Source organism: Scyliorhinus canicula, chromosome 2 (genome assembly GCF_902713615.1).
Source record: "Scyliorhinus canicula chromosome 2, sScyCan1.1, whole genome shotgun sequence".
Classification (NCBI taxonomy): domain Eukaryota; kingdom Metazoa; phylum Chordata; class Chondrichthyes; order Carcharhiniformes; family Scyliorhinidae; genus Scyliorhinus; species Scyliorhinus canicula.
This window is the reverse complement of record NC_052147.1, coordinates 15,125,884-15,151,657: the sequence shown is the minus strand read 5'-3', so window position 1 is coordinate 15,151,657 and position 25,774 is coordinate 15,125,884. Positions and strand designations below refer to the sequence as shown.

General features: G+C 43.5%; 1 protein-coding gene across 1 annotated transcript in view; it reads left to right on the top strand.

Moving 5' to 3' along the window:
* Nucleotides 1-25,774, top strand: part of LOC119962503 (exportin-1-like) — a 56,969-nt gene that overhangs the window by 10,703 nt on the left and 20,492 nt on the right. The window contains exons 2-3 of the mRNA XM_038790449.1: nt 24,698-24,823; nt 24,946-25,047. Of these exons, the coding sequence (XP_038646377.1) occupies nt 24,704-24,823; nt 24,946-25,047 (222 nt within the window). The 5' untranslated portion in view covers nt 24,698-24,703. The remainder of the gene's footprint in view (nt 1-24,697; nt 24,824-24,945; nt 25,048-25,774) is intronic.

The following is a 25,774-nucleotide window of genomic DNA, read 5'->3' as shown; positions in this document are numbered from 1 at the left end:
AACATCTATGATTACCATAAAACTATCTCAATGTTGACTAATGTGAATTACACAGAAGTAATTGGATGTGTACCATCAAAAAACATTACAGACACCGTGGTGACTGAATTATCATAGTATTGTAGAATTGGCTGAGCTTTGCTCAGTTATAAAGTTGTATTCACCACACAAGATTGTAGATTTACCATGGTTAAATTTGCACTATCCATTCAATGTATTGTCAGAACGTTGGGCCATCCCTTAGACATGACCATACAATATACAGCCTCCAGCTTTGTTGGTTGGCTGTTGTGACGTGGCCCACTCTAGCCTTGCCCTGGAACACCAGGGCCTCACCTCGGATGTGTGCAGGATGAGTAGAATTTCCTGGTCTGGTCTGTCTTGTTTTACCTCGTCCTAGCTTAACTGACCTCGCATTAAGTTTTTTCTTTAAGTTATTACTTAGCAGTTCAAGCACATTTTCTAATTTATTGCTGTTTCTTAAACCCTAGAATCTTGCAGGTTTTGCACTCACCGGGTTTTCTCTATTTTCGAGAACTTTCCACAGTTTTCTGAAATAATCATGTCAGAAATTATATAATTTATTTTACAACCGTCGAGCTTCTGTGATGTACACCTTTTGCTGTTTGTTTTGATTACTTAAATCGTGATTTTGAAAAACACTGGCATGATTTAATTAACCTTCCAAACGTCTTGTTTTCCACGTTCACCCATCTACATGGCTCTGCTTTGACTGGGTTAGTTCATTTTTATAGTTAAAGACTTTAATTAAGAACAGCTGTGCTAGAATGTATAAATCTTTTCACTGCGAAAGGATTTCGAAGAATCTACGCCTTGACCCCGAGATTTCTCAAGGCCGATATGTACAGCTTTTCGACACAAATGTTAATAATTGTATACCGTATAAAAGAGCACCTTCAAGGTGAATGGTATCAGGAAGGCAATGAGGAGGTGGTAAGAAAAAATTGATAAATGAAAGATCCCAACAGCAATCCGCGGATTGAGAGAGGGAACAATAAATGGTTTCTGTCCCAAAGATAATCGGCCAACTCCAGAGAAGATGGATACTTTGTTAAACTTGAAATATCTGTCATAGAGCATTTCAGAAAGAGATATTGGTAAACAATCGGGATGTCAATTCAATGTGAAGCTAAGATCGTTCTTGGATTGAAGTTCACAATGTCACTTTATTACTTGGGACTACGAGGAGGTTGTTATTGCTTGGAGTTCAAGAGCCAAGACTGATACAGGAGAGTTTAAGGTGCGATGCTGCAAAGAAGTGGCTCCTGTTTATTTAGCACGGGCCAGCATTCGCAAAGCTTCGTAATGCTTTGTATCTGAAATAATGCAATCCGGATAGGTTTGAGACTGCTTTGTGTTAGTGGTGGGAGCTGGTTTATCCCTTTTGCCATTTGTGGGTCCAGGCCATGGCGTTATGCATCAGGATATTGGAGAGTTGTGATGCTTTTCTCTGAAGCCAGATAAATAACAAGAATATACTGTATAGTGGGTAGCATGGCAGAAGTAAACATACGGCAGTGGTGTAGTCCACTTTAATTACATTCCTGTACTGTGTTTTTGCCTAGTTACAATCAACATCACCTTGATTGCAGGTCATAGGTTTTTAAAAATAAATTGAGAGTACCCAAATATTTTTTTCCCAATTAAGGGGCAATTTAGTGTGGTCAATCCAGCTACCCTGCACATCCCTGAGTTGTGGGGGTGAGACCAATGCAGACACGGGGAGAACATGCAAACTCCACACAGATGGTGAACCGGGATCGAACCCGGGTCCTCAGCGCTGTGAGGCAGTAATGCTAACCACTGCGCCACCATGTTGTTCAAGGAATTCCCTGATAGTTGAAGGTATTAAACGGATGCCAGGTTGTACTGAGCAGCATAGATCGTAAGATGCCAAAGTTGATCTGTTGTTAGATAACTTTGAGCTTTGGGCTGTGGTATAGTTTGGGAACTCCAATTGGTTTTTGGACCTTCGCCCTAGGGAAAGGGAGAATTGGACAATGTTTCTGTTGGTTGTGCAGGGCACTTCTGTTGGAAAGTAAGTGTGTGCTTGTATAAGTATTTGCATGTGTATATGTTTGTGTTAGAAAGGAGGAGAAAATCTATGGGCTACCAGCTGAGCCAACAGGGCATTCGCTGCTATTAACATTCAATATTAAAGAAACCAGTCCCCAGCATAAGTTTGCAAAAGTTGAAAAGGATGTTGCTAAGCACTAGAAGTCCTAATTGAAGTTTGGTCACATCTCGTAATGTAAGGAATCATGACCAAGTTGCGTGCTGCAGTGAGAACAACAACCACATGGGTTATGCTGGTGTTGATTTGAGGTATAAATGTTGCCTAGGGTGCCTGAATGGTGCCACAGATCTGTTATGCCCATTTAAGGGGGAGCACGGGGCTTCCATTTACTATCCTGTTTCAAGGAATGGCATCTCCAGCAGTGCCCTTCGTATTGTGTAAGAGTACCAATCTTTTATCTGATCAAACATCTGGAGTGGGCCCCTCGAGGAGAGTATGAAGAACTCTGACACTTGCAATGAAGGAATTTGTGCTTTTATCTCAACACTGTGTCTAGTTTATGACGGTCTTTTTAATGAAGTTTACTTTTTTTGTAGGTCTGATAGAATTCCTTGGAAAAAGATTGAGTGGCTGGTATTGATTTTTAAAATTTGGTAAGGTTACATGTAAACTTTTCTCAAAGGAAGTGAGAATTAAATTAAAGGTAGTTCTTCATTCACAATGTGGCAAGGCCAGCATTTATTGCCCGTAGCTGTCCTTAACAGAGTGGCTTGCTAGGCCACTTCAGAGGACATTGAAGAGTCAACCACATTGTTATTGGTCTTGAGTCATATGTAGGCCAAACCACGTAAGAGTGGTACATTTTCGAAACATAGAAAATAGGTGCAGGAGTAGGCCATTCGGCCCTTTAGCCTGCACCAGCATTCAATATGATCAGGTTAATCATGCAAATTCAGTATCCCACTCCTGCTTTCTCTCCATAACCAGCTCCCTCTTGAATATATCCCAACGAACAGCTTTCTGTGGTTGCTTAACAGATCCAGCATCCCAGGTCCGATTCCCGGCTTGAGTCACTGTCTGTGGGGAGTCTGCATATTCTTCCCGTGTCTCTGTGGGTTTCCTCCCACAGTCCAAAGATGTGCAGGTTAGGTGAATTGGCCATGGTAAATTGCCCTTCGGGTCCAAAAATGTTAGATGGGGTTACGGGGATAGGGTGGAAGCGTAAGGTGGTCTTTCCAAGAGCTGGTGCGGACTCGATGGGCCGAGTGGTCTCCTTCTGCACTATAAATTCTATGAATTTCACAAGTTACTGTCTGAGAGACTACGTTCTTCTTTATCTCAGTCCTGAATGGCTTGCCCCTTATTCTGAGGCTGTGACCTCTCGTTCTGGATGTCCCCAACGTTGGGAACATTCTTCCCGCATCCAGCCTGTCCAGTCCCTTCAGGATTTTTATGTTTCTATGAGAACACCTCCCAATCTTCTAAACTCCAGTGAGTACAAGCCCGGTTGATCCAGCCTTTCTTCATATGTCAGTCCTGCTATCCTGGGAATTAGTCTGGTGAACCTTAGCTGGGGATCCTCAATAGCAAGAATGTCCTTCCTCAAACTAGGAGACCAAAACTGCACACAATACTCAGTGTGGCCTCACCAAGGCCCTGTATAACTGCAGCAAGACATCCCTACTCCTATACCCAAATCCTCTCGCTATGAAAGCCAGCATGCCATTAGCTTTCCTCACCGCCTGCTGTAACTGCCAACCTTCTGTAAAGGATTTAGGTGAACCAATAGGTTTTTATGCCAGTCCTTTAGTTACATGATCACCATTGCTGATACTAGTTTCTTATTCCAAATTTATTTATTAACCAGGCTTAAATTCCTCAGCAGCTATTGTGGAATTTGAACGCTCCTCTCCTGATCTTTAGATAAGACCTTGTGATTGTTACAGGGGCCATAATCCACATACTACTGTTCGAAACTGACCGAGGAATGACTGAAGGAAAGAAGATCGAGGCTGATGGGAAGTTAGTCAAAATGGAAGCATACTTTTGTATTATTCCAATGGGCACGTCAGCGATATCTCCCAGTGGATCATTAACAGTGATATCAAGCGGCACTTACTCAGCAATAATCTGCTCACTGACGCTCGGTTTGTGTACAACCCAGGGTCACTCGCCTTCTTGCCCCATTACAGCCTTGGCTCAAACATGGGCAAAAGAGCTGAATTTCAGAAGTGAGGCAAGAGTGACGACTGCCCTTGACATCCAAGGCAGTAAGGCATCAAGAGGGTGGCGCAGTGGATTAGCCCTGCTGCCTCACAGCGCTTGAGGTCCCAGGTTTGATCCTGGCTCTGGGTCCCTGTCTGTATGGAGTTTGCGCACTCTCCCGTGATTGCATGGATTTCACCCCCACAACCCAAAGATGTGCAGGGTAGATGGATTGGCCATGCTAAATTGCCCCTTAATTAGAAAAAATGAATTGGGTACTCTAAATTTATATTAAAAACAAAGTAAGGCATCTAGGAGCCCTAACAAAACTGGAGACAATGGGAATTTGGTGGGAAACTCCCCACTGGTTGGAGTCATACCTGGCACAAACAAAGAGTGGTGAGCCATCTCAGTCCTGTGACATCGCTGCAGGAGTTTCTCAAGATAATGTCCCAGGCCCAACCATCTTCAGCTGCTTCATCAATGACCTTCTTTCCAACATATGGTCAGATGTGGGGATGCTCGCTGATGATTTCATAATGTTCAGCGTCTTTCTCAACTCTTCAGACACTGAAGTAATACATGTCTAAATGCAGCAAGACCTGGATAATATCCAGGCTTGTGCTGACTAGTGGAAAGTTACATTTGTGCCAGGCAATGACCATTTCCAATAAGAGAATCAAGCCATCATCCCATGACATTTAATAGCATTACCATTGCTGAATCCTCAACTATCAACATCCTGAGGTTTACCATTGACCATAAACTGGCCATATAAATACTGTGGCTACCAGAGCAGGTCAGAGGCTAGGAATCCCTCGGCGAGTAACTCACCTCCTGACTCCCCAAAGCCTGTCCACCATCTGCAACGCACAAGTCAGGAGTGTGATGGAATACTCTTCACTGGCCTGGATGAGGGCAGCAGCACCAACAACAAGCTTCACACCATCCAGGGCAAAGCAGCCTGTTTGATTGGCATCCCTTACACAAACTCCGTCCACCACTGTCCCATAGTAGCAGCAGTGTGATCCATCTACAAGATGCAATGTAGGAACTCACAAAGGCTCATAGAAAATAGAACCAGGAGGAGGCTATTCGGCCCTTCCGGCCTGCTCCACCATTCATTATGATCATTTAAAAAAAAAAAATTTAGAGTGCCCAATTATTTAATTTTTTCCAATTAAGGGGAAATTTAATGTGGCCAATCCACCTTGGGTTGTGGAGATGAAACTCACACAGACACGGGGAGTATGTGCAAACTCCTCCATTCATTATGATCATGGCTGATCATCAAATTCAATACCCTGATCCTGACTCCCCCTCTTTCTTCCCCCTCCTCCCCATATTCCTTGATCTCTTTAAACTCCTTATGTAGCACCTTCCAAATCCATTATCTAGATAAGGACAACGGCAGTAGATACGTGGGAACACCACCACCTGGAAGTTCTCTTTTCCACCCCCCCTCTTCAATTCAATCACGATCCTGACTTGGAAATATAAAGCCATTCTTCTACTGTCGCTGGGTCGAACTCCTTCCCTAACAGCACTGTAGGTGTACCTACATTTCCGGGACTACAGCGGATCAAGAAGGCAGCTCACCACCACCTTCTCAAGATGTGTTGTAACTTTTATTCCTGTAAAGTTAAATAATCTGGATTTGGGGATTGAGGGAAAATTTACTGTTTCAAATGGAGGGTTTGATAATTGTGGGCTCAAATTGTGAAAAGCTAAATCTGGAGCATAGGTGGGCAGATGAATGGCCAATACAGTTCAACTTCAGAAGTACTAAGCAAGATCAAAGACTTGGACCAGCAACGGTACTGTGATATTTATGTACATTCCTCCATTAAAAGTAGCAATATATATCATTGAGTATAAAAAGGCAAATAAAATTGCTGACTAGTCCAGCGTTTATTGCTCTTGACCTGCCACTGATCTATGAGAGACTGCTATACTTGAGCTTTGGTTGGGTGAATTTGGAATCCATATACTTAATGGCTGATATATGAGGATGTTAAGGGCCCTGGATGGTGGGAAGGGCTATTGGTGTTCCGCCTGCGTTTTGTATGGAAGATAAAATAAGCCAAGTTTGGGCACCAAATTACAGGAATTATAAAAATAATTGAAAAGTTGCTTGCCTGTTTACATGGGCACCTGTCAAGACTTGAGAGGTTGTTTCAGTTGCGAAGAGAGACTGGAAAGGTTAGGGTAGAAGTGTTAATAAAGCAAAGGTAGTTTTAAGGGATTTGTATTGATAAAAATTAAAAATAAGATATAGTTTAACATGGGTTTAATTTAATGTTTCTGTGCCTGGAAGGTTTATGGTTAGATTCATGCTGGGCATGGGTGTCTGTATGTGTGGAGGTTGGTTGGTTCCAACTGTGTTTCTGTTGTGCTTAGAGAAGGCCACTGCATGAAGAATAAATAAACTAGCAGTGGTTGCTCAGTAACTGAGGCCTTGTAAGGTTGAGAACTTTTTTCCTAATTTTAGCTGAATGTGTGGGCAGTTGGAGATAGGTAGTGAGAGGGAGGGCAGCTTTGCTAGAACCATTTGCTTTAGAAGGCTATCACTCTTAGCTTTGCTAGAAGAAAAACCATACCATGGATTAACAGGTGAAGTGCAGAGATCTGAAATTAAGGAAACTAGAGAAACAAAGAGAAGTTTCCAAGATATCGCAGATTAAAGGTACTCTAACAGAGCACTGTTCAGTAAAGATAGACTGAAATGAGAAGAAGCCGGAGACACCAGAGAGAAATCTGAATTATTTTTTTCAGGTTTGTGAGATTTTGCTAAACCTGTGGAATGAGAGTTGAAATAACTGCGGAAATTGATGACTGAATCTCGGAGTTTGTGTAAAAGCAGTTCAGACAAAGGAAAACTAAAAAGGGGGGGGGGGTCATATAAAATCCTGGACTGGATCCCCTGCTGAGTGAAATGGAAGCTTTGTTTGTAGTGGAGGCTTTGTTTAAAAGTGCAATTTGGAAAACCTGGGTTGGATTTCGGAATACAAACCGCTAAGGGAAAGCATTATTACAAGAGAAGATTTTTAAAGTGTGTTTTTGGGAGTGGAGTTTGAAAATTCTCATGTAACATGACCATCATCTGGGAGGAGACATCCACAAACATTCGCTTATGGTTCAGAGTGGAGAGTATATTCACCTGCAGTCCTATTTTGTGCTGAAAAGGGATTGGGACCATTGTAGATTAAGATGCACTTTGTAATCACTGTTAATCCTAAAACTTGTGTATAATTTAGTGGAATTTTTTGAGGACATTACCAGTGCAGTAGATAGCGGGGAGCCAATGGATGTGGTATATCTGGATTTCCATAAAGCCTTTGACAAGGTGCCACACAAAAGGTTGCTGCATAAGATAAAGATGCATGGCATTAAGGGTAAAGTAGTAGCATGGATAGAGGATTGGTTAATTAATAGAAAGCAAAGAGTGGGGATTAATGGGTGTTTCTCTGGTTGGCAATCAGTAGCTAGTAGTGTCCCTCAGGGATCAATGTTGGGCCCACAATTGTTCACAATTTACATAGATAATTTGGAGTTGGGGACCAAGGGCAATGTGTCCAAGTTTGCAGATGACACTAAGATGAGTGGTAAAGCGAAAAGTGCAGAGGATACTGGAAGTCTGCAGAGGGATTTGGATAGGTTAAGTGAATGGGCTAGGGTCTGGCAGATGGAATACAATGTTGACAAATGTGAGGTTATCCATTTTTGTAGGAATAACAGCAAACGGGATTATTATTTAAACGATAAAAGATTAAAGCATGCTGCTGTGCAGAGACACCTGGGTGTGCTAGTTCGTGAGTCACAGAAAGTTGGTTTACAGGTGCAACAGGTGATTAAGAAGGCAAATGGAATTTTGTCCTTCATTGCTAGAGGAATGGAGTTTAAGACTAGGGAGGTTATGCTGCAATTGTATAAGGTCACACCTGGAGTACTGTGATCAGTTTTGGTCTCCTTACTTGAGAAAGGACGTACTGGCACTGGAGGGTGTGCAGAGGAGATTCACTAGGTTAATCTCAGAGCTGAAGGAGTTGGATTACGAGGAGAGGTTGAGTAGACTGGGACTGTACTCGTTGGAATTTAGAAGGATGAAGGGTGATCTTATAGAAACGTTTTGGGCAGCATGGTAGCATTGTGGATAGCACAATTGCTTCAAAGCTCCAGGGTCCCAGGTTCGATTCCGGCTTGGGTCACTGTCTGTGCGGAGTCTGCACATCCTCCCCGTGTGTGTGTGGGTTTTGCTCCGGTTTCCTCCCACAGTCCAAAGATGTGCAGGTTAGGTGGATTGGCCATGATAAATTGCCCTTAGTGTCCAAAATTGCCCTTCGTGTTGGGTGGGGTTACTGGGTTATGGGGATAGGGTGGAGGTGTTAACCTTGGGTAGGGTGCTCTTTCCAGGAGCTGGTGCAGACTCGATGGGCTGAATGGCCTCCTTCTGCACTGTAAATTCTATGATATAAAATTATGAAGGGAATTGATAGGATAGATGTGGGCAGGTTGTTTCCACTGGCAGGTGAAAGCAGAACTAGGGGGCATAGCCTCAAAATAAGGGGATTAGTACTGAGTTTGGGAGGAACTTCTTCACCCAAAGGGTTGTGAATCTATGGAATTCCTTGCCCAGTGAAGCAGTTGAGGCTCCTTCATTAAATGTTTTTAAGGTAAAGATAGATAGTTTTTTGAAGAATAAAGGGATTAAGGGTTATGGTGTTCGGGCCGGAAAGTGGAGCGAGTCCACAAAAGATCAGCCATGATCTCGTTGAATGGTGGAGCAGGCTCGAGGGGCCAGATGACCTACTCCTGCTCCTAGTTCTTATGTTCTTATGTTATAATTGTTAAACTGACAGGAATAAAGGAGTAGTGTATCATTCAATTTTTTTCTTGTTAAAACTAATTAGCGGCCCCGTGACTCTTCCTCCATGTTCTATAAAACAAAAGTAAAATATATGGTCTTTTTTGAGCTAGGGTTCCATTCTGGGATCTTCATACCCAGGTATAACATCAACTGGGACCGTAACAGAAGGTAAATTTGTAACCTAATGTAGATCCTAAGGGTTATGAAGAATTATTGTGACCAATCAATGAGATGATAATGAGGGTAAAAAATTTAACATAATTCTTAAAGCAAAGTATCATCAGTTAACTGGTGCATTCTCCGTAGCAACACCTCTACGAATCCGAGTTCACTTGCCAGCCAATTGCCATTCCCAAGCAGTACCTATTGTTCTTCCCTTTACATTTGGTGTCCTTGCCAATTGACCAGATGACTGGAAGGAAAAATCTTCCAACACCGTGTCTTTTTTTCCCCCAGCAATGCTAAAAAAGAAGGCAACATTGGATTTTTTTTTAAAAAGGTAGTTATAATGGAATTCTTTGTCACAACTATTCTTAGAACCATAAAGTCCCTACAGTGCCAAAGGAAGCCATTCAGCCTATCGAGTCTATATCGACCTTCTGAAGGAGCATTCTACCTAGGCCCACACCCCCAATCTATCCCAGTAACCCCACCTAACCTTTTGGAAGGGACAATTTTGACACGGCCAATCCTCCTCACCTGCACATCTTTGGACTGTCGGAGGAAACCGGAGCACCCGGAGGAAAAGCACGGCCACACTTGGTGAACTCCACACTAGTCACCCACGGTCGGAATCTAGCCTGGGTCCCTGACGCGTAGCCACAGTGCACCCCTATTCTTGAAACTCGGTTCATGATTTCCTTGTAAGGGGCGGCACTGAGGCGTAGTGGTTAGCACTGCTGCATCACGGCACCGAGGGCCCGGGGCCACTGTCTGTGTGGAGTTTGCACATTCTCCCCGCGTCTGTGTGTGCCTCACCCCCACAACCCGAAGATGTACAGGGTAGGTGGATTGGTCACGCTAAGTTGCCCCTTAATTGGAAAAATGTAAATTTAGAAAAAGCAATTTCCTTGTAAGGGGGAATTAGTTGCCTATAAATAAAATAGTAACAGTAAAAGTGTTAGTTTACATGGGATAGAAAATGCCAGATAATTTATCTCATCATAACTCTGGCATTTTCTCCCCATGCAAACTAGTATCTTTTCCTGTACCTATTTTTATTCACAAGCATTCAATTCCCTCTTGCAAGGAAATTATTTTTTCAAAATTTTAATTTTCCTAATTAGGGGGCAATTTTGCATGGTCAATCCACTTACCCCGCGCATCTTTTGGGTTGTGGAGGTGAGACCCACGCAGACAGGGGGAATGGTACGGATAGTGACCCGGGTCTGTGATTGGACCTGTGTCCTCGGAGCCGTGAGGCGGCAGTGCTAACCACTGCGCCACCCGGAATTGTACTTTTGATGCAAATTGCCCCCATCCCTGTAGTGAAAATAATTAGGACTGGAATAATTTATCCTCCCTCTCTTGATGTAACATTCTAATCTAGGACACTGAACTGTGATAAAACTGAAACTGTTGCCTGCGATTGCATTTCTTGTTACTTAGTCACAGTTAGGTAATACCAAATTCTAAATGGAGGTTACCCTTCATGTAAAGCCAACCTGTCTGCTTGGAAAATGAGGACATTGATTTTCTGCTCTTGAAGCTGATGGCAACTTCATTAAAACGGGTTTCCGTTACAATTGGGATGTCTAATTTATTGCTACAATACATCCAAGGGGAGCTAAATATGTTGAGTTGCTAGTTCCTTGATTGTGAAGTTGAGCATAGTGTACCACTGGGACGTTCTCCCATTCCATTAATGTTTCAACTTTGAAAAGGTTTCCAGTTGGTCAAATTATACCCTCAAAAAGCAAAATGCCGCTGATGCTGGAAATCTGAAATAAAGACAGAAAACGCTGGAAAAACCCAGCAGGTCAGGCAGCATCTGTGGAGAGAGAAAGGAATTGATGTTTCGAACCCAATATGGCTCCTCTGCAGAGCAGTTACTGTTTTAATATAGGAAACGAATCACCGATTTTCGCTCCACAAACTCCCAGGAACAGCAGTGTGTTGCTGATTGAGGGGTGAATATTAGTCAGGACACCAATGATGATTCCCTCGCCTCCTTCAACATGGGATCTTTTACACCCACCTGAGCTCTGTGCTCTCTCCAGTACTGCAGAAGAGTTTGCTGTCTTTTACCAGCAATGCTCACAATAACATAGGTCTGGTAGCATCTGTGCTGACCTTTTCCTCAAAGGCACTATGCAACAGCAAGAAGTTCTTTCGTGTGAAATGGAGTATTAATTAATAAGTGAGAGACTCTGAAGATGGGGAAAGAAAGAGTCTGGGAATTTAATTCGTGACTGATCATAGCATGAGCAACTTTTAGAATCATAGAATCCCTACAGTACAGAAAGAGGCCATTCGGCCCATCAGGTTTGCACCAACCCTTTGAGAGACCACCCCACCTAGGCATAATCCCCCGTCCTGTGACCTTGCCCTAAGGGGCGATTGAGCATGTCCAATCCACCAAACCTGCACATCTTTGGCCTGTGCGAAGGTACCGGAGGAAACTCGTGAAGGGAGAAAGTGCAAACTCCACCCTGACTCTGTGAGGCAGCAGTGTTAACCACTGCCCCACCGTGCCGCCCCATTTTAATTGGGAAATTGTCATCGTTGAACATTCTGATCTATCCATTATACATGTGAGATCTTACTCTGTGTTGTCTGAAATATTTAAGATTGTTTGGATTTCATATTGTGTAATCCAACCAATTTAGTCCTTGGTTGTCTTTTAAAAAAATGTTTTACAGCAGGTTCTTTGTGTGAACCCAGTCATGGTTTCATTTAAATGTTACATTTGAATAAGTAAACATTGCCTGATAAGCCAGTGGCTTGGGAGGACACATTGCTTTCAATTGACACTCTCTGAAGTATTTTGTGTTGTTTTACACGTGACGCAATAGTTCAAATATAAGAGGGAAAAGTGCAGGAAAACACATCTGTGGAGAGAAAAACTGAGATTAATCTTTCAAGTACTGATAAAAGTCATTGACCTATTGGCAAGCTTTTGGGAAAACAACAATTTGGACAAGTGCCATTGCCTTGAGGGCTTGTATACCTGGATGAAGCATGATTGTTGTGAGAGGAGTTAATTATTTTTTTAAATATATATTCCCTGAAGAATGTTGGGTTTTATTTGTCCTGAAGTTGTTATGGCTTCCATGTTCTACATCTTCTGATGTGACATTTTAATGAAGGTTTCTTGTCTTAGTTTAAATTTTGTAGAAATACATGCATGGACAATGTTTGGACTGTCTTCTCCCTTCGAGACAAATGGGTTTACGGAAAGGGTGTTTGTCTTTCTAGGTGTGTATTGCTGCTGGTGTTTCTACACTCGCACTACTGGTTTGGAATTGGCGTTTCTCCCAGAAATGTCATTCCGTATTCCAAATACTACCCTGAATTAGCAGGAATAGTTCCCAAATCAGTCAAACTCTTTTATGAAATGATTTCTGCTGGCTGCACTCCTTTGATGCATCCAACCATACCTGCACAGTTAGAATGAAACTAGAGCTTCAAGAGGTCGTACCTATCTCGAAAAATTGAGATGAATGCAAAGATGCACTTAAGGGGAAGCCAGACAAACTCGAGAGGGAGAAAAGAATAAAAATGTAGACTGGGTTAGATGAAGAGGGCGGGAGGCCCATCTGGGGCATACACCAGTTGATTAAAAAGAGCCTGTTTCTGTACCGTATATACTATTTAATAGGTCACACCTAGCTGGTTGCTTCTGCTACATCTTTACTGACCCATGTCCCATTAAAAATCTTATGAACCTCTATAAGAGGTAATGATGGTGGATAAATTGCGACAAATGTATACCATTGTAAAACCTGGAGGAGCAGAAGAACTTGGGATTAGATATACAAATCTGTCAAAAAGGAGATTTTTACATAATTTAAAGTATTTTTGGATAATAGTTTTGTAAATTGGGGCATGGAATGCTTTTTTAATGTCCCAAGTTGCTTCACAAGAATAATCTCAAACAAAACTTGATACTGAGCCACACAAGACATTAAGACTGAGAGCTAGGTAATATTAAAGAGCATCTTAAAAGATGAACTGGTTGGAAAGTGGATTTTCATTTATGAAAAGAATGGAGTGATGGGACTTCTTAATGCAAAGTGCATTGTTGGCACTTGGAATCTCCCGCCAGGTACTGTAGTGATGGGGAATCCATTATAACTTTTGTTATTTAAAAAAAAAAGGGAAGCAGAAAAGGTGTGGAGTGGTGATGACACAAGAGGAATGAACGTGTTGCTTTGAATGATCTGGCAGAGACATAGTAGATCGAATAGCATCCTGAACTGTGAAATTGTAGAATTCCAATCTGGCTCTATATTGCAGGAAAATTTGTATTCATGTCAATATTCTAGAACATGATGAAACTCTAGTGATGTTCTCCCTTTTTTTTTGCATTATTAAAAATATCTTTCACAAAATGTGCACATTGCTGGCAAGGCGAGCGTTTGTTGCCCATCCCTAATTGCCCTTTGTGAAGGTGGTGTTGCATTCCGTGTTGCCCATCTGTTAGGATACCAGACCCCAGCTTTTGTTAGGATACCAGATGGGAACCTCAAACAATCTTTCTATTTGTAAACTGTGAGAAAGGACCAATCGGTATTTTTTTATGTTAAAGCAAACTTTAATTGAAATGCAGAATTTGCCACATTAATGTCAAAGAAAATAGCTTTACAATTACCAGTTAAACAGTTCTTAAACAAAAGGGGAGGGGGGACCTACTATCTACACCTGCCACTAATTCCAATTGAGCAAACCAATACAATTCAAATGCCACTTTGAAGTTAACATAACAGATTTACATGTGGTCTTCTTTGTTGATACTTTAGAGAGAGACCCTTTCAGAAGCAGATCCAGTACACTTATGTTTTACATAGAACATATAGTGCAGAAGGAGGCCATTCGGCCCATCGGGTCAGCACCGACCCACTCAAGCCCTCACTTCCACCCTATTCCCATAACCCCTCCTAACGTTTTTGGACACCAAGGGCAATTTAGCATGGCCAATCCATCTAACCTGCACATCTTCGGACTGTGGGAGGAAACCGGAGCACCCAGAGGAAACCCACGCAAACACTGGGAGAACGTGCAGACTCCGCACAGACAGTGACCCAGCGGGGAATCGAACCTGGGACCCTGGCGCTGTGAAGTCACAGGGCTATCCACTTGTGCTACCGTTTTGTCAGGCTCAAATCCTATCTGCTGTTCAACTTAAAATATTTTAGTGGACGGCAAAGCTACAAGAGAGCTGGCCTCTCTCGTTAATTGCGTTATCTGTATCCCACGGAGTTCCATGGTCTGCTTAGCTAGGACTAAATACCACTCCCATATAAACCATCTACACTCCAGGGAATCCGGATGCATGGGAACACCACTCCTACAAACCATACACCACCATGACTTGGAACTGTCTCAAAATTCCTGGACTGTGGCTGGATCAAGATCCTGGAGCTCTTCTTGCTAACAGCACTGGGGGTGTACCATGGACTGCAGCTGTTCAAGGTAGCAGCTCACCACCACCTTCTAGGTGTTCCGTCAGTAATTACCTCACATTTTACGTTGCCCTAACTACAGCTTTAGTAGACACATTGCATGTATGTATTTTAAACCAGGGTTTTAAATAACATTACTGCCACAAATATTAAATATAATACATACCAATTTCTACATTCATCACACATCCTTAATTGCCCTGGTGAGCTGCTGCCTTGAATTGCGGCAGTCCATGTTGCTCACCCTAATTACCCATGAAAAAGTGGTGCTTAGCGGCCATCTAGAACTGCTGCAGTCCATGTGGTGTAGGTACACCCATAGTGCTGTTGGAAGGGGAACCCCAGCATTTTGATCCGCCCACAGTGCGGAAATGTCAAGTTGTTCCAAGTCATGGTGTATGGTTTGGAGGGGTGGTGTTCCCATGCATCTGCTGCTCATGTCCTCCAGGTGGTAGAGGCCTTGGGTTTGGAAGGTGCCACCAAAGGGGTCTTGGTGAGTTACTGCAGTGCATCTTACAGATGATGCATGCTGGTACCACTCTGCATCGTTGTTGAAGGGAGCGAATTTTATTTTTTTAAAATTGAGTACCCAATTAATTTTTTCCAATTAAGGGGCAATTTAGCGTCCCCAATCCACCTACCCTGCACATCTTTGTGTTGTGGGGGTGAAACCCACGCAAACACGGGGAGAATGTGCAAACTCCACACGGACAGTGACCCAGAGCCAGGATCGAACCTGGGACCTCGGCGCCGTGAGGCACAGGGCTAGCCCACTGCGCCACCGTGCTGCCCGGGAGTGAAATTTTAAGGTGGTGGATCAAGCGGGTTGCTTTACCCTCGAGGGTGTTGATCTTCTTGGGTGTTGTAGAAGCTACATTCCTCAGGCAAGTGGAGAGTATTCCGTTGCACTCCTGACTTGTATCTTGTGGACAGGCTTTGGGGAGTGGGGAGATGAGTTACGCGCTGCCCAATTCCTAGCCTCTTGCCTGCTCTTTGCTCATCTGTTTGGACATACCGATCTACTTTTTAAAAAGAAAATAAATTGCAGGATAAGGCTTCCCAGCACAAGAGAGAGATTTTGGCTACCCAAATATTATGCATTGATTTTGTTTTTGTATTCGCCTCTAGTCAGAGGGGCTAGAATCAAGTTTGCTTGACTGCTTTTTAATACAGGAAAGAAGAGCACAGTGTTGCTCCCGATACCCAGATTTTTTAAACTTGATCCTGGAACCGCTGTTGGTAACTGCCACATTTGGAGATTGATTAATTGATATTTATTCTCACATGTACCGAAGTACAGTGAAAAGTATTTTTCTGCGGCCAAGGGAACATACACCGTATGTACATAGTAGACACAAGAATAATCGAGAGAGTACTTTGACAAATGTACATCAACAAATAGTGATTGGTTAGAGTGCAGAACAAGGGCCACCGCAAGTAATACATAAGCAAGATCAGTCCGAGGGAGAGTCGTTGAGGAGTCTGGTAGCTATGGGGAAGAAGCTGTTCCTATGTCTGGATGTGCAGGTCTTCTGACTTCTGTATCCTCTGCCTGATGGAAGGGTCTGGAAGAGGGCAACGCCTGGGTGTGAGCCTTCCTGAGGCAGTGGGAGGTGTAGATAGAATCAATGGGAGGGTGGCAAGCTTGTGTGATGCGTTGGGTTGAGTTTACTACACTCTGCAGTTTCTTACAATGTTGGGCAGAGCAGTTGCCATGCCAAGCTGTGATGCAGCCGGGCAGGATGCTCTCTATGGCACATTTATGGAAGCTTTCTTGACTGTTGCATCGACGTGAGTGGACCAGGACAGACTGTTGGTGATGGTGACCCCCAGGAATTTAAAGCTATCGACCATCTCCACTTCAGAGCCATTGATGTAGACCAGTGGTTCCCAACCTATTTTTGGCCATGCCCCACCTAATCACCTCTAAAATCCTGATTGCCCCCCCCCCCCCCCCCCCAATGTGGTGATATATAATTCTTATCATTTAAAAAGTGAACTCCGTTTCAGCTGAAGAAGCTTAAAACGCCAATACCTTGGTTTAAACAAGCTTCAAAAGAACATGGCATCCATGAAAAAGAAAAATGAAATAAACAAAAGACAGTTAAAGTTCTGAGCAAGAAATTACTAAAAAATTGTAAAAAAAAAAGAAAAAAACATTAAGTGGTATTAAAATAATAATAATAATGATAAATATGATAATAAAAGAGTATTCACAGGTAATAAAGAGAGAGAAAATTTCTATATTAGAATATTGAAATATTTGTGGATTGTCTCATACGAAAACAGCAAATAAAGTTTCAAAACATATAATAAAGAACTGAAATATTATACAACACAAACTAATTTGAATGGAAGCTTTTTCTGTAATACTTCGATCATTTTAATTACTGTACAATAAAGTAAAGGTACCTATCAAATGCAAAATACCATTTGAGCTCACCTCAAGATAATTAGAATAAAGTTAGTGAGACCCTTGTGCTTCATGCCTGCTGCAAAGAGATTTTATATTAGGCACTAATTTAGTCAGCTTCAGTCTCAAATCTCCTCGTTTAGTGATATCCGGTCGATTTCTTTTCTTCAGCAGCAAATCATTTACAGCACTAAAACACATTCAGCTAAATATGAAGATGGGAACGGTAACAACAGTTTTCTTGCAAATCTGGTTGAATTTGGGTATTTAGTTTCTGTCTCATCACAAAGCCATGCCATCGCTCCTTTTATGTTGAATAAAGTTTTAACTGACTCATCATTTTGTATTTCCGAGAGCTCTTCTTGGTACTGCATTGAAACATCAGATAGATCCACTAGCACTGGCTGCATCACCCATGTTGGAAAATCAATCTGTTTTAAATCAGAAAATCTTTCTTTCAAATCAGAGGCCAATATTTTCAGATGATCCACAATGACAAGTACAGCAGCATCAGTCGGCTCACATTTCTTTAGCCAATGAAACTGGTCAAAATTTTTGTCAGAAATATGTTTTTGGCATAACTCGATAAATGAAATAAAGCCAAATATCTTCGCCTTTGCATCAACAAGAGTTTTATTTGTTCCTTGAAGTTGTTTATTCAACACATTCAGTTTTTCAAAAATATCTGCTAAATAACTCTCAAACGCTTTTCCATCAACGGTTAGCAGGTGCTTCATTTCAGGCTTTTCACTTAAAAAGTCACTAAGCTCATCAAATAGTTCCAAGAATCTTTTCAAACAATTCCCCTTCGAAAGCCACCGTACCTCAGTGTGAAGTAAAAGTCTCACATGGTCTGCATTGTTATCTTCACAAAATTGCTTGAAAAGACGCTCACATTTGGCATTAGCTTTGATAGCATTGATAGATTTTATAACTTAGCAAAAGCTCTTTGAATCGCATTTCTAAATCCAATTCAATAAATAAGGTTCTCCCATGACCTCGCGTGCTTCGTGCGACGTGCATGAAGAGCGATGGCGCGGTGATTATGTAATAACTACACAATAAAGACCTTTTGTACCCAAAAAAAATTATTTACTCAAAATAACATCTGAAACATAAACTACATATGTTTACCTGATGGAAAATCCAAAAAAAAAAAAATCGAAAATTTGGACCCAGACCTCCTCAGTCGCGCTCAATTGCCCCCCCTAAAAATCAAATTCCCCCCTGTGGGGCGTACGCCCCACGTTGGGAACCACTGATGTAGACGGTTGTACACTTCCTGAAGTCGATGATCAGTTCCTTTTAAAGAGGTTGATTTCGGTACACCATGCAACCAAGTGATCTATCTCCCTTCTGTAGCCTGAGTCATCATCGTGCACGAGGGTAAGTGGGTGAACCATCCCTTGTCTACCTGAACCGTGGAACCCCCATTTGTGGGAGGGGTTGGTAGGTGATCGCTACTCTGCATTCTGGACCTAGAGCACTGCTGTGACTATTTGAGACCATTTTTTTCTAAAATAAAGAGGCAGAAAAATGCAGCACTTTTTTTATTACGTGGAAGAATAATACAAAAGGAGAGGGCGGAATAACTGAGAACCATTTCAAGTTGCTGTCTCACGTAGGTGGCTTTACAAAACTCCAAGACACAATTTACAATGACTGGGCTTCTGTGAGCACTTGTCCAAAACTTATTCACGTTTTCCAGCTGATTATAACATGTAGTTTATCTGCTCCAAATCTGATTTGAGAGATGGTGGCTACATTTTAATATTACAATAGAATACCATTGCAACTTGCAAATCGCAACACGAGTAATTAATCTAACCCAGATTAAGGTTTGTTTTCTCTATGCTCCATTGTTTTTCTTGGCTGTATCACATATTGGCTATAAACGTGACAACCTTGATACAGTGAGTCAGACGGTTGTGGGTACAAGTCCCATTACAAAAATGTGAGCATGTAATCCAGGTTGACAATTGAGTGCAGCACTCGATAAATGCTGCACTGTTGGATATTGATGGAACTGGGGCCTTGCCTGCCCCCCCCACCCTGCCTCAAATGGATATAAAAGACCCCACACCTCCCTTTTATGGAAGTTCTCTCTGACGTTCTGTTCAATATTTAATCCTCGACCACCATCATTAAAGAAGTGATCTGATCATTGCTACATTACTCCAGGTGGGTGGGGGCAGTGCTGCTCTGTTTCTTGACTTGGTGGAAGGAGGATTAGGTTCACCTGTCCCTGACCTTGTTGGTTGAGCACAGACGTGATTCCAGATGACCTGCTGGTGGTTTTTCAAGTAAGGCTGATTTCCAGTGTGACAAATGTATTATATTATAGGTGTTTGGTTCAGGTGATGACTAAAAGCCTGGATTAGTGTTTGACTGCTGCAGTCCTGTTTAAAATAATCTAGGTTTGAACTCTATTGAATTCAATCACTTATAATATAATCTTTATTGTCACAAGTAGGCTTACATTAACACTGCAATGAAGTTACTGTGAAAAGCCCCTAGATGCCACACTCCGGTGCCTGTTTGGGTACACAGAGGGAGAATTCAGAATGTCCAATTCACCTAACCGCACAGTCTTTCGGGACTTGTGGGAGGAAACCGGAGCACCCGGAGAAACCCTCGCAGACACGGGGCGAACGTGCAGATTCCGCACAGACAATGACCCAAATCTGGAATCGAACCTGGGACCCTGATGCTGTGACGCAACAGTGCTACCCACTGTGCTACCGTGCTGCCCATAAACAAAATTAAACAAATTGAGGGATAAATTAAGAGGGGCCGCCCCTTAAAGGGGCGCTGCCCAAACAAACACAGAGAAAAGAACTCACCCCAAAATGTGATTAAAAGGTCTGCAAAGACCCTGTGGTGCCCACCTGACATGGAGGTGCCAGTGGGTGCTGCATGCTCCCTTTTCAGGGATACTGACCACAAATGATGCCACAGAAGAGAGGCAGTCAGGCTGGATGACTCTCTCAATCGCCCGCTGCCTGGAGCTGTTAATAAAAATCTTGGTTTGAAAGGAAGGGAGCCAGCGGTGCAATTAAACACCCGTTTTTAAAAAAAAAACCTGGGGCAATGGAACTTTGTTTTAATTAAGGGTATTCCCTGTGGAATTAATTAGATTTCAGCTTGGTACAGTGATGTTATTGCGGGATGGAGCTACGGCATCAAGCAATTTGTCGGATAACCTGGTCAGTGCAGGTTATACAACCAGAGTTTCTGCATGAGTCTGACGGGAGTCAGATCTTGTCTTAAAGCAGTGTCAAGAGATCTGTTTCTTTCTCAAGGAATATCTCTGTAAAGCAAGTATTCCTGAATTCCATTGGTAGTTACAGTGGATTGTGAGCTGAGATGTTTTTTCCCCTTTTTTATTTAAGTGGGAATAAAGGTGGCAATTAAGGGTTGTGTAGTATGTTGAAGGGATATTATTTAAGGGATAATTATAAGTTATTTTCTAGTGTGATAAAGATTTTAATACTGTTAGTAATAAAGTTTGTTTTAATAATACCATATCCCTATTTATTTGCCATCACACCCGGAGCAAAGTATTCTTTTCTCACAATCTTACAAAATTAAAATAAATAGTGAAGTTCCTGTCCAGTATTCTAGCCACTGTTGGGGTCTGGTCTGGGATCGTAATATCAGGGAACCTCCCCTAGTCAAGGATTTTTCTCCGGGCGCTCTGGTTTCCTCCCACAGTACAAAGATGTGCAGGTTAAGTGGATTGGCAGTGCTAAATTGCCCTCGCTGTCCAAAAAGGTTGGGTGGGGTGACTGGGTTATGGGGATAGGGTGGAGGTGTGGGCTTGGGTAGGGTGCTTTTTCCAAGGGCCGGTGCAGACTCAATGGCTCGATTGGCAGCCTCCTGCACTGTAAATTCTATGATTCTAAGGAAAAGCAAGACAAATGCGCTTCCCTCCGTCTTCCACCATCCCATCCTCCATACGTGCCATCATCGAAGGTCAAGTAACTTGTTAAAAATCTTGGTTCTATCTGCCTTAGTAACCACGGCAGTGTACTCAAGTTGTAAATATAGCATTGCCAAATACAAGTGGTGTTCCTCATACATGCTGATCTGGTCTGGAACTTTTGTTCTTTCTTAACCTGCATAATGTTCCTTGTTCGTGGTATGCTAATTATATTGTTCAAACGCACAAATGAAGGGCATTGTTTAATTAAGTACTTGGAGCGCTTATAGAACATAGAACAGTACAGCACAGAACAGGCCCTTCGGCCCTCAATGTTGTGCCGAGCCATGATCACCCTACTCAAACCCACGTATCCACCCTATACCCGTAGGGTATAAGAAGGCTTATTCCCGAATCGAATAATTTTTTTTATTTAATAATTTTTTTTATTTGTCCTCAGCAGGGCGCTAATCCTGAGGGTGGTAGGGGCGGAGTACTCGGCGATAGTCATATCAGACCATGCTCCGCATTCGGTGGACCTGGAGCTGGGGGAGGGGAAGGATCAACGCCCGCTGTGGAAGTTAGATGTGGGGCTTCTGTCGGAGGAGGAAGTATGTGGGCGGGTCCGTAGGAGTATAGAGGGGTATTTGGAAGCTAATGACAATGGGGAGGTGTAAGTTGGGGTGGTCTGGGAAGCGCTGAAGGCGGTGGTTAGAGGGAAGCTGATATTAGCTGATATCTATTAGGGCACAGAGGGAGAGGGGGGAGAAGGTTGAGAGGGAGAGGCTGGTGGAAGAAAGATAAGGGTTGACACGAGGTACGCGGATGTCCCAGAAGAGGGGCTTTTGAGGAAGCATTGTAGTCTCCAAGCAGAATTTGATAAATTGACCACCCGGAAGGTGGAGGCGCTGTGGAGGAGGGCGCAGGGTGTGGTATATGAGTACAGGGGGAAAACAAGTCTGATGCTGGCCCACCAGCTCCGGAAACTGGAGGCAGTGAGAGAGATAGGGGGAGTTAGAGGTGTAGGACGGAATCTGGTGCGGAGTGCAAGGGACATCAATGGGGTGTTCAGGTCCTTTTATGAGGAGCTGTACCAGTCGGTGCCCCCTGGGGAGGAGAGCAGGATGAACCGCTTTCTGGATAAGCTGGAGTTCCCGAGAGTGGGGGAGGAGCGGGTGGAGCGTCTGGGGGCTTCCTCTTCTTCTTCTTGTGCACGGCTTAGTTTAATTCAGCTAAAGGTGCTGTACAGGGTGCACATGACTGGGACCAGGCTGAGCCGGTTCTTTGGGGGTAAGGACAGGTGTGGGAGGTGTTCGGGAAGTTCAGCGAATCACACCCATGTGTTCCGGGCGTGTCCGGCGTTGGAGGGTTTTTCGAAGGGGGTGCCGGGGACCTTGTCCAGGGTGGTTGGTTCCAGGGTGGATCCGGGCTGGGGGCTCGCTACTTTTGGGGTGGCTTCGGAGCCGGGAGTGCAGGAGGCGAGAGAGGCCAGTATCCTGGCCTTTGCATCCCTAGTAGCCCGGCGCAGGATCCTTTTACAGTGGAGGGACGCGAGGCCCTCGAGCCCGGAATCCTGGATTAGTGACATGGCCGGGTTCATTAAACTGGAGAGGGTCAAGTTTGCCCTGAGGGGGTCGGTGCAGGGGTTCTTCCGGCGGTGGCAGCCCTTTCTTGACTTCCTGGCGGAGTGTTGGAGGCTGGTCAATTTCAGCAGCAACCCGGGGCGGGGGGGGACTTTGGCCCGGTTATGGGGCTTTGTTCTTAGGGTTCTATGTTTATTACTCTTTCTTGTTGTTAATTTATTGCTTTGTATTTGGTGGGGGGGTTTCTGTTTTTTCTTTTTGATTTCTTTGTTGGGATAAAATTTGTTGTTGAAAAATCTGAATAAAAGCTATTTTTAAAAAAAAATTAAGAATGGTTACTTTATTAATCTTATTGTCACGAGTAGGCTTCAATGAAGTTACTGTGAAAAGCCCCTAGTTGCCACATACCGGCGCCTGTTCGGGGAGGCTTGTACAGGAATTGGCGGGATTAATGGAGGAACCCTCCCAAACATGGAACACTTCCTGAGCTGGGGAGCCACCTGACATCGGAGCAGAGATCTAACATTGTATTCAATCCATGAGCGCACCCTTCAGATGCCCAAGGACAAGAGCCTTTGACAACCATGACATTGTGCTGTCACCAATGTCCTCGTGTTCAAGGCGGGCATCTGCCCAACTCTTCTGTACGGCTCAGAAACTTGGACTGCTTGTGGACCCCACCTCCAGGCCCTGGAGAGGCAGCATCAATGTTGCCTGAGACGGATTCTCCGCATCAGCTGGGAGGACGGGCATATTAACATTAGCGTTCCTGAAGGAATCAGGAGCACCAGCATCAAGGCCGTGATGATCTGAAACCAACTCTGCTGGCCCGACCACGCAAGAGTCCCAACTGCCGAAGCAAATCATCTTCCCCCAGCCCAAGGAAGGCTCCCAAACAAGAGGACAAAGGAAGTGCTTCAAAGACACCCTGAGGCTTGCCGGAAGAAATACAACAAAGATGTCAAAGGGAGACCCTTTCTCAGAAGAGACCTACTTGGAGGAACCTCTTGTTTAAAGGGACACAATTCTTTGTGGGCACCCGACGAGACCTGGAAAAGGAGCCGGAGAAAGGAATACCAACCATCTATAGTCCAAGGACCGATCCCACCTTCAGAAACATCTCCCTGTCGAAGATCTAGTCTTAGGATCAGGCTCACCAGCCATGCAAGGACACCCCGAACCCCTGACCAATGATCTGGAGTTTCTTAGGTGGACATTTGTCAGTTAGTGATCATCGAAGAAGGAACTCATTGGCTGTTTAATTAGATAATATTTGTTAATGGTTACTTTACTGGCGGACTCAAAAGAGAATGCTGCAACATTGAATGGATTAGTAAAAATCAGACACATGTAATGCTTCCTTGTGAACAAATAAATCTATTATCAAGAAAATTATTACGATGACCTCTCCTTGTATAGTTTCGTTCTTCAACTGGCTAGGGATTGGAATACCATTCACGGAGGCTGCTCCCTTCTGTCTAAACCTAAGCCTGTAGAGCAGAAAAAGAAGAGAAATGCAATTTTATAGCCTCTTGGATTCCCAATGTCAATGAAGTACTTCTGAGGTGTAGTGATGTTGTACATTACATAGAACAGTACAGCACAGAACAGGCCCTTCGGCCCTCGATGTTGTGCCGAGCAATGATCACCCTACTCAAACCCACGTATCCACCCTATACCCATAACCGAACAACCCCCCCCCTTAACCTTACTATTAGGACACTACGGGCAATTTAGCATGACCAATCCACCTAACCCGCACATCTTTGGACTGTGGGAGGAAACCGGAGCACCCGGAGGAAACCCACGCACACACGGGGAGGACGTGCAGACTCCACACAGACAGTGACCCAGCCGGGAATCGAACCTGGGACCCTGGAGCTGTGAAGCATTTATGCTAACCACCATGCTACCGTGCTGCCTGAAATAAGAGGGGATAAAGTGAGGTAATGGTGAGGCAGCGAGGGAAAAGGAGAAATAGTATCTTAGTTGGGCAGCTTTGCACTGTTGTCTGATCGGTTTCTTTTAACTTTTTTATTTTGTAGGACCCCATGCCAACAATTATGACAACCGACCATCCTGCACGTCAGCTTCTGGACTTCAATCAGAAGCTCGACATTAATCTGCTGGATAATGTTGTAAATTGCTTGTATCATGGAGAGGGCCCACAGGTAAGAGTAACCACACCCTTGGGTGACCAGAGTGGTGATCTTTCTCTTGGCACTTGACTTTGGCTTTCAAAGATATAAATGTACTCCCCTAAATTCTGTGCTTTTCTATTTCCTCCCCCCAGCAACGAATGGCACAAGAAATATTAACTCATTTAAAAGAGCATCCAGATGCTTGGACCAGGGTAGATACCATTCTAGAATTTTCTCAGAACATGAATACGAAGGTAAGTAAGAAAGTGCAAACTGTATTGGCTACAAAACCTTCTAAAGGGAAAGCAAAAGATACCCTGTTAACATTTTTGGTCGGTTTTTTTTTGTGGGGGGGGAATAGCTCAACACCTCACTGCTGCTTTTGCAAGTGACAACTTTTGAAGGATGTAAGCGGGAATGCTGAGGTGAACTGCTAAACGACAGCCGAAAGTAGGGTTGCTAAAACGGCCAACAGATGCAGCGGATTGCTTGATAAATCCTTGCACTGTTGCCCAGTTATGTTATGACTGTTGGTTTAAAAAGTTCTATTACAGTTTCCAGCTGTAACGCTTCAACCATATATTTCCGTGGGAATATTTGGGGGGGGGGGGGGGGGGTGTTGTGTAAGGATCTTCAATCTAGGAACGGCAGGGGTAGCCCGATGGATGATTTTATCGCATCTCTCTCTCTCTCTCTCTCTGGAATCGCTTGATTTTATCGCTTCTCTCTCTCTCTCTCTCTCTCTCTCTCTCTGGAATCACTTGTCCAGCACTTTGATAAACAGAGTGCCAATGTCAAGAGTCTAAAGGTGGCTAAGGAATGGGCTGCCTTGTAACAAGAAGATGGCGAGCATCTGTTTGTCCTCTTTAACTTGTCAAAATATTTTACAAGTTAAAATATTTAACTTGTTAAATATTTAAGTTTACAATTATATTGTAACTTAACCTTTCACCCCCTTGCTTATCAAGACACCGGGGGTGG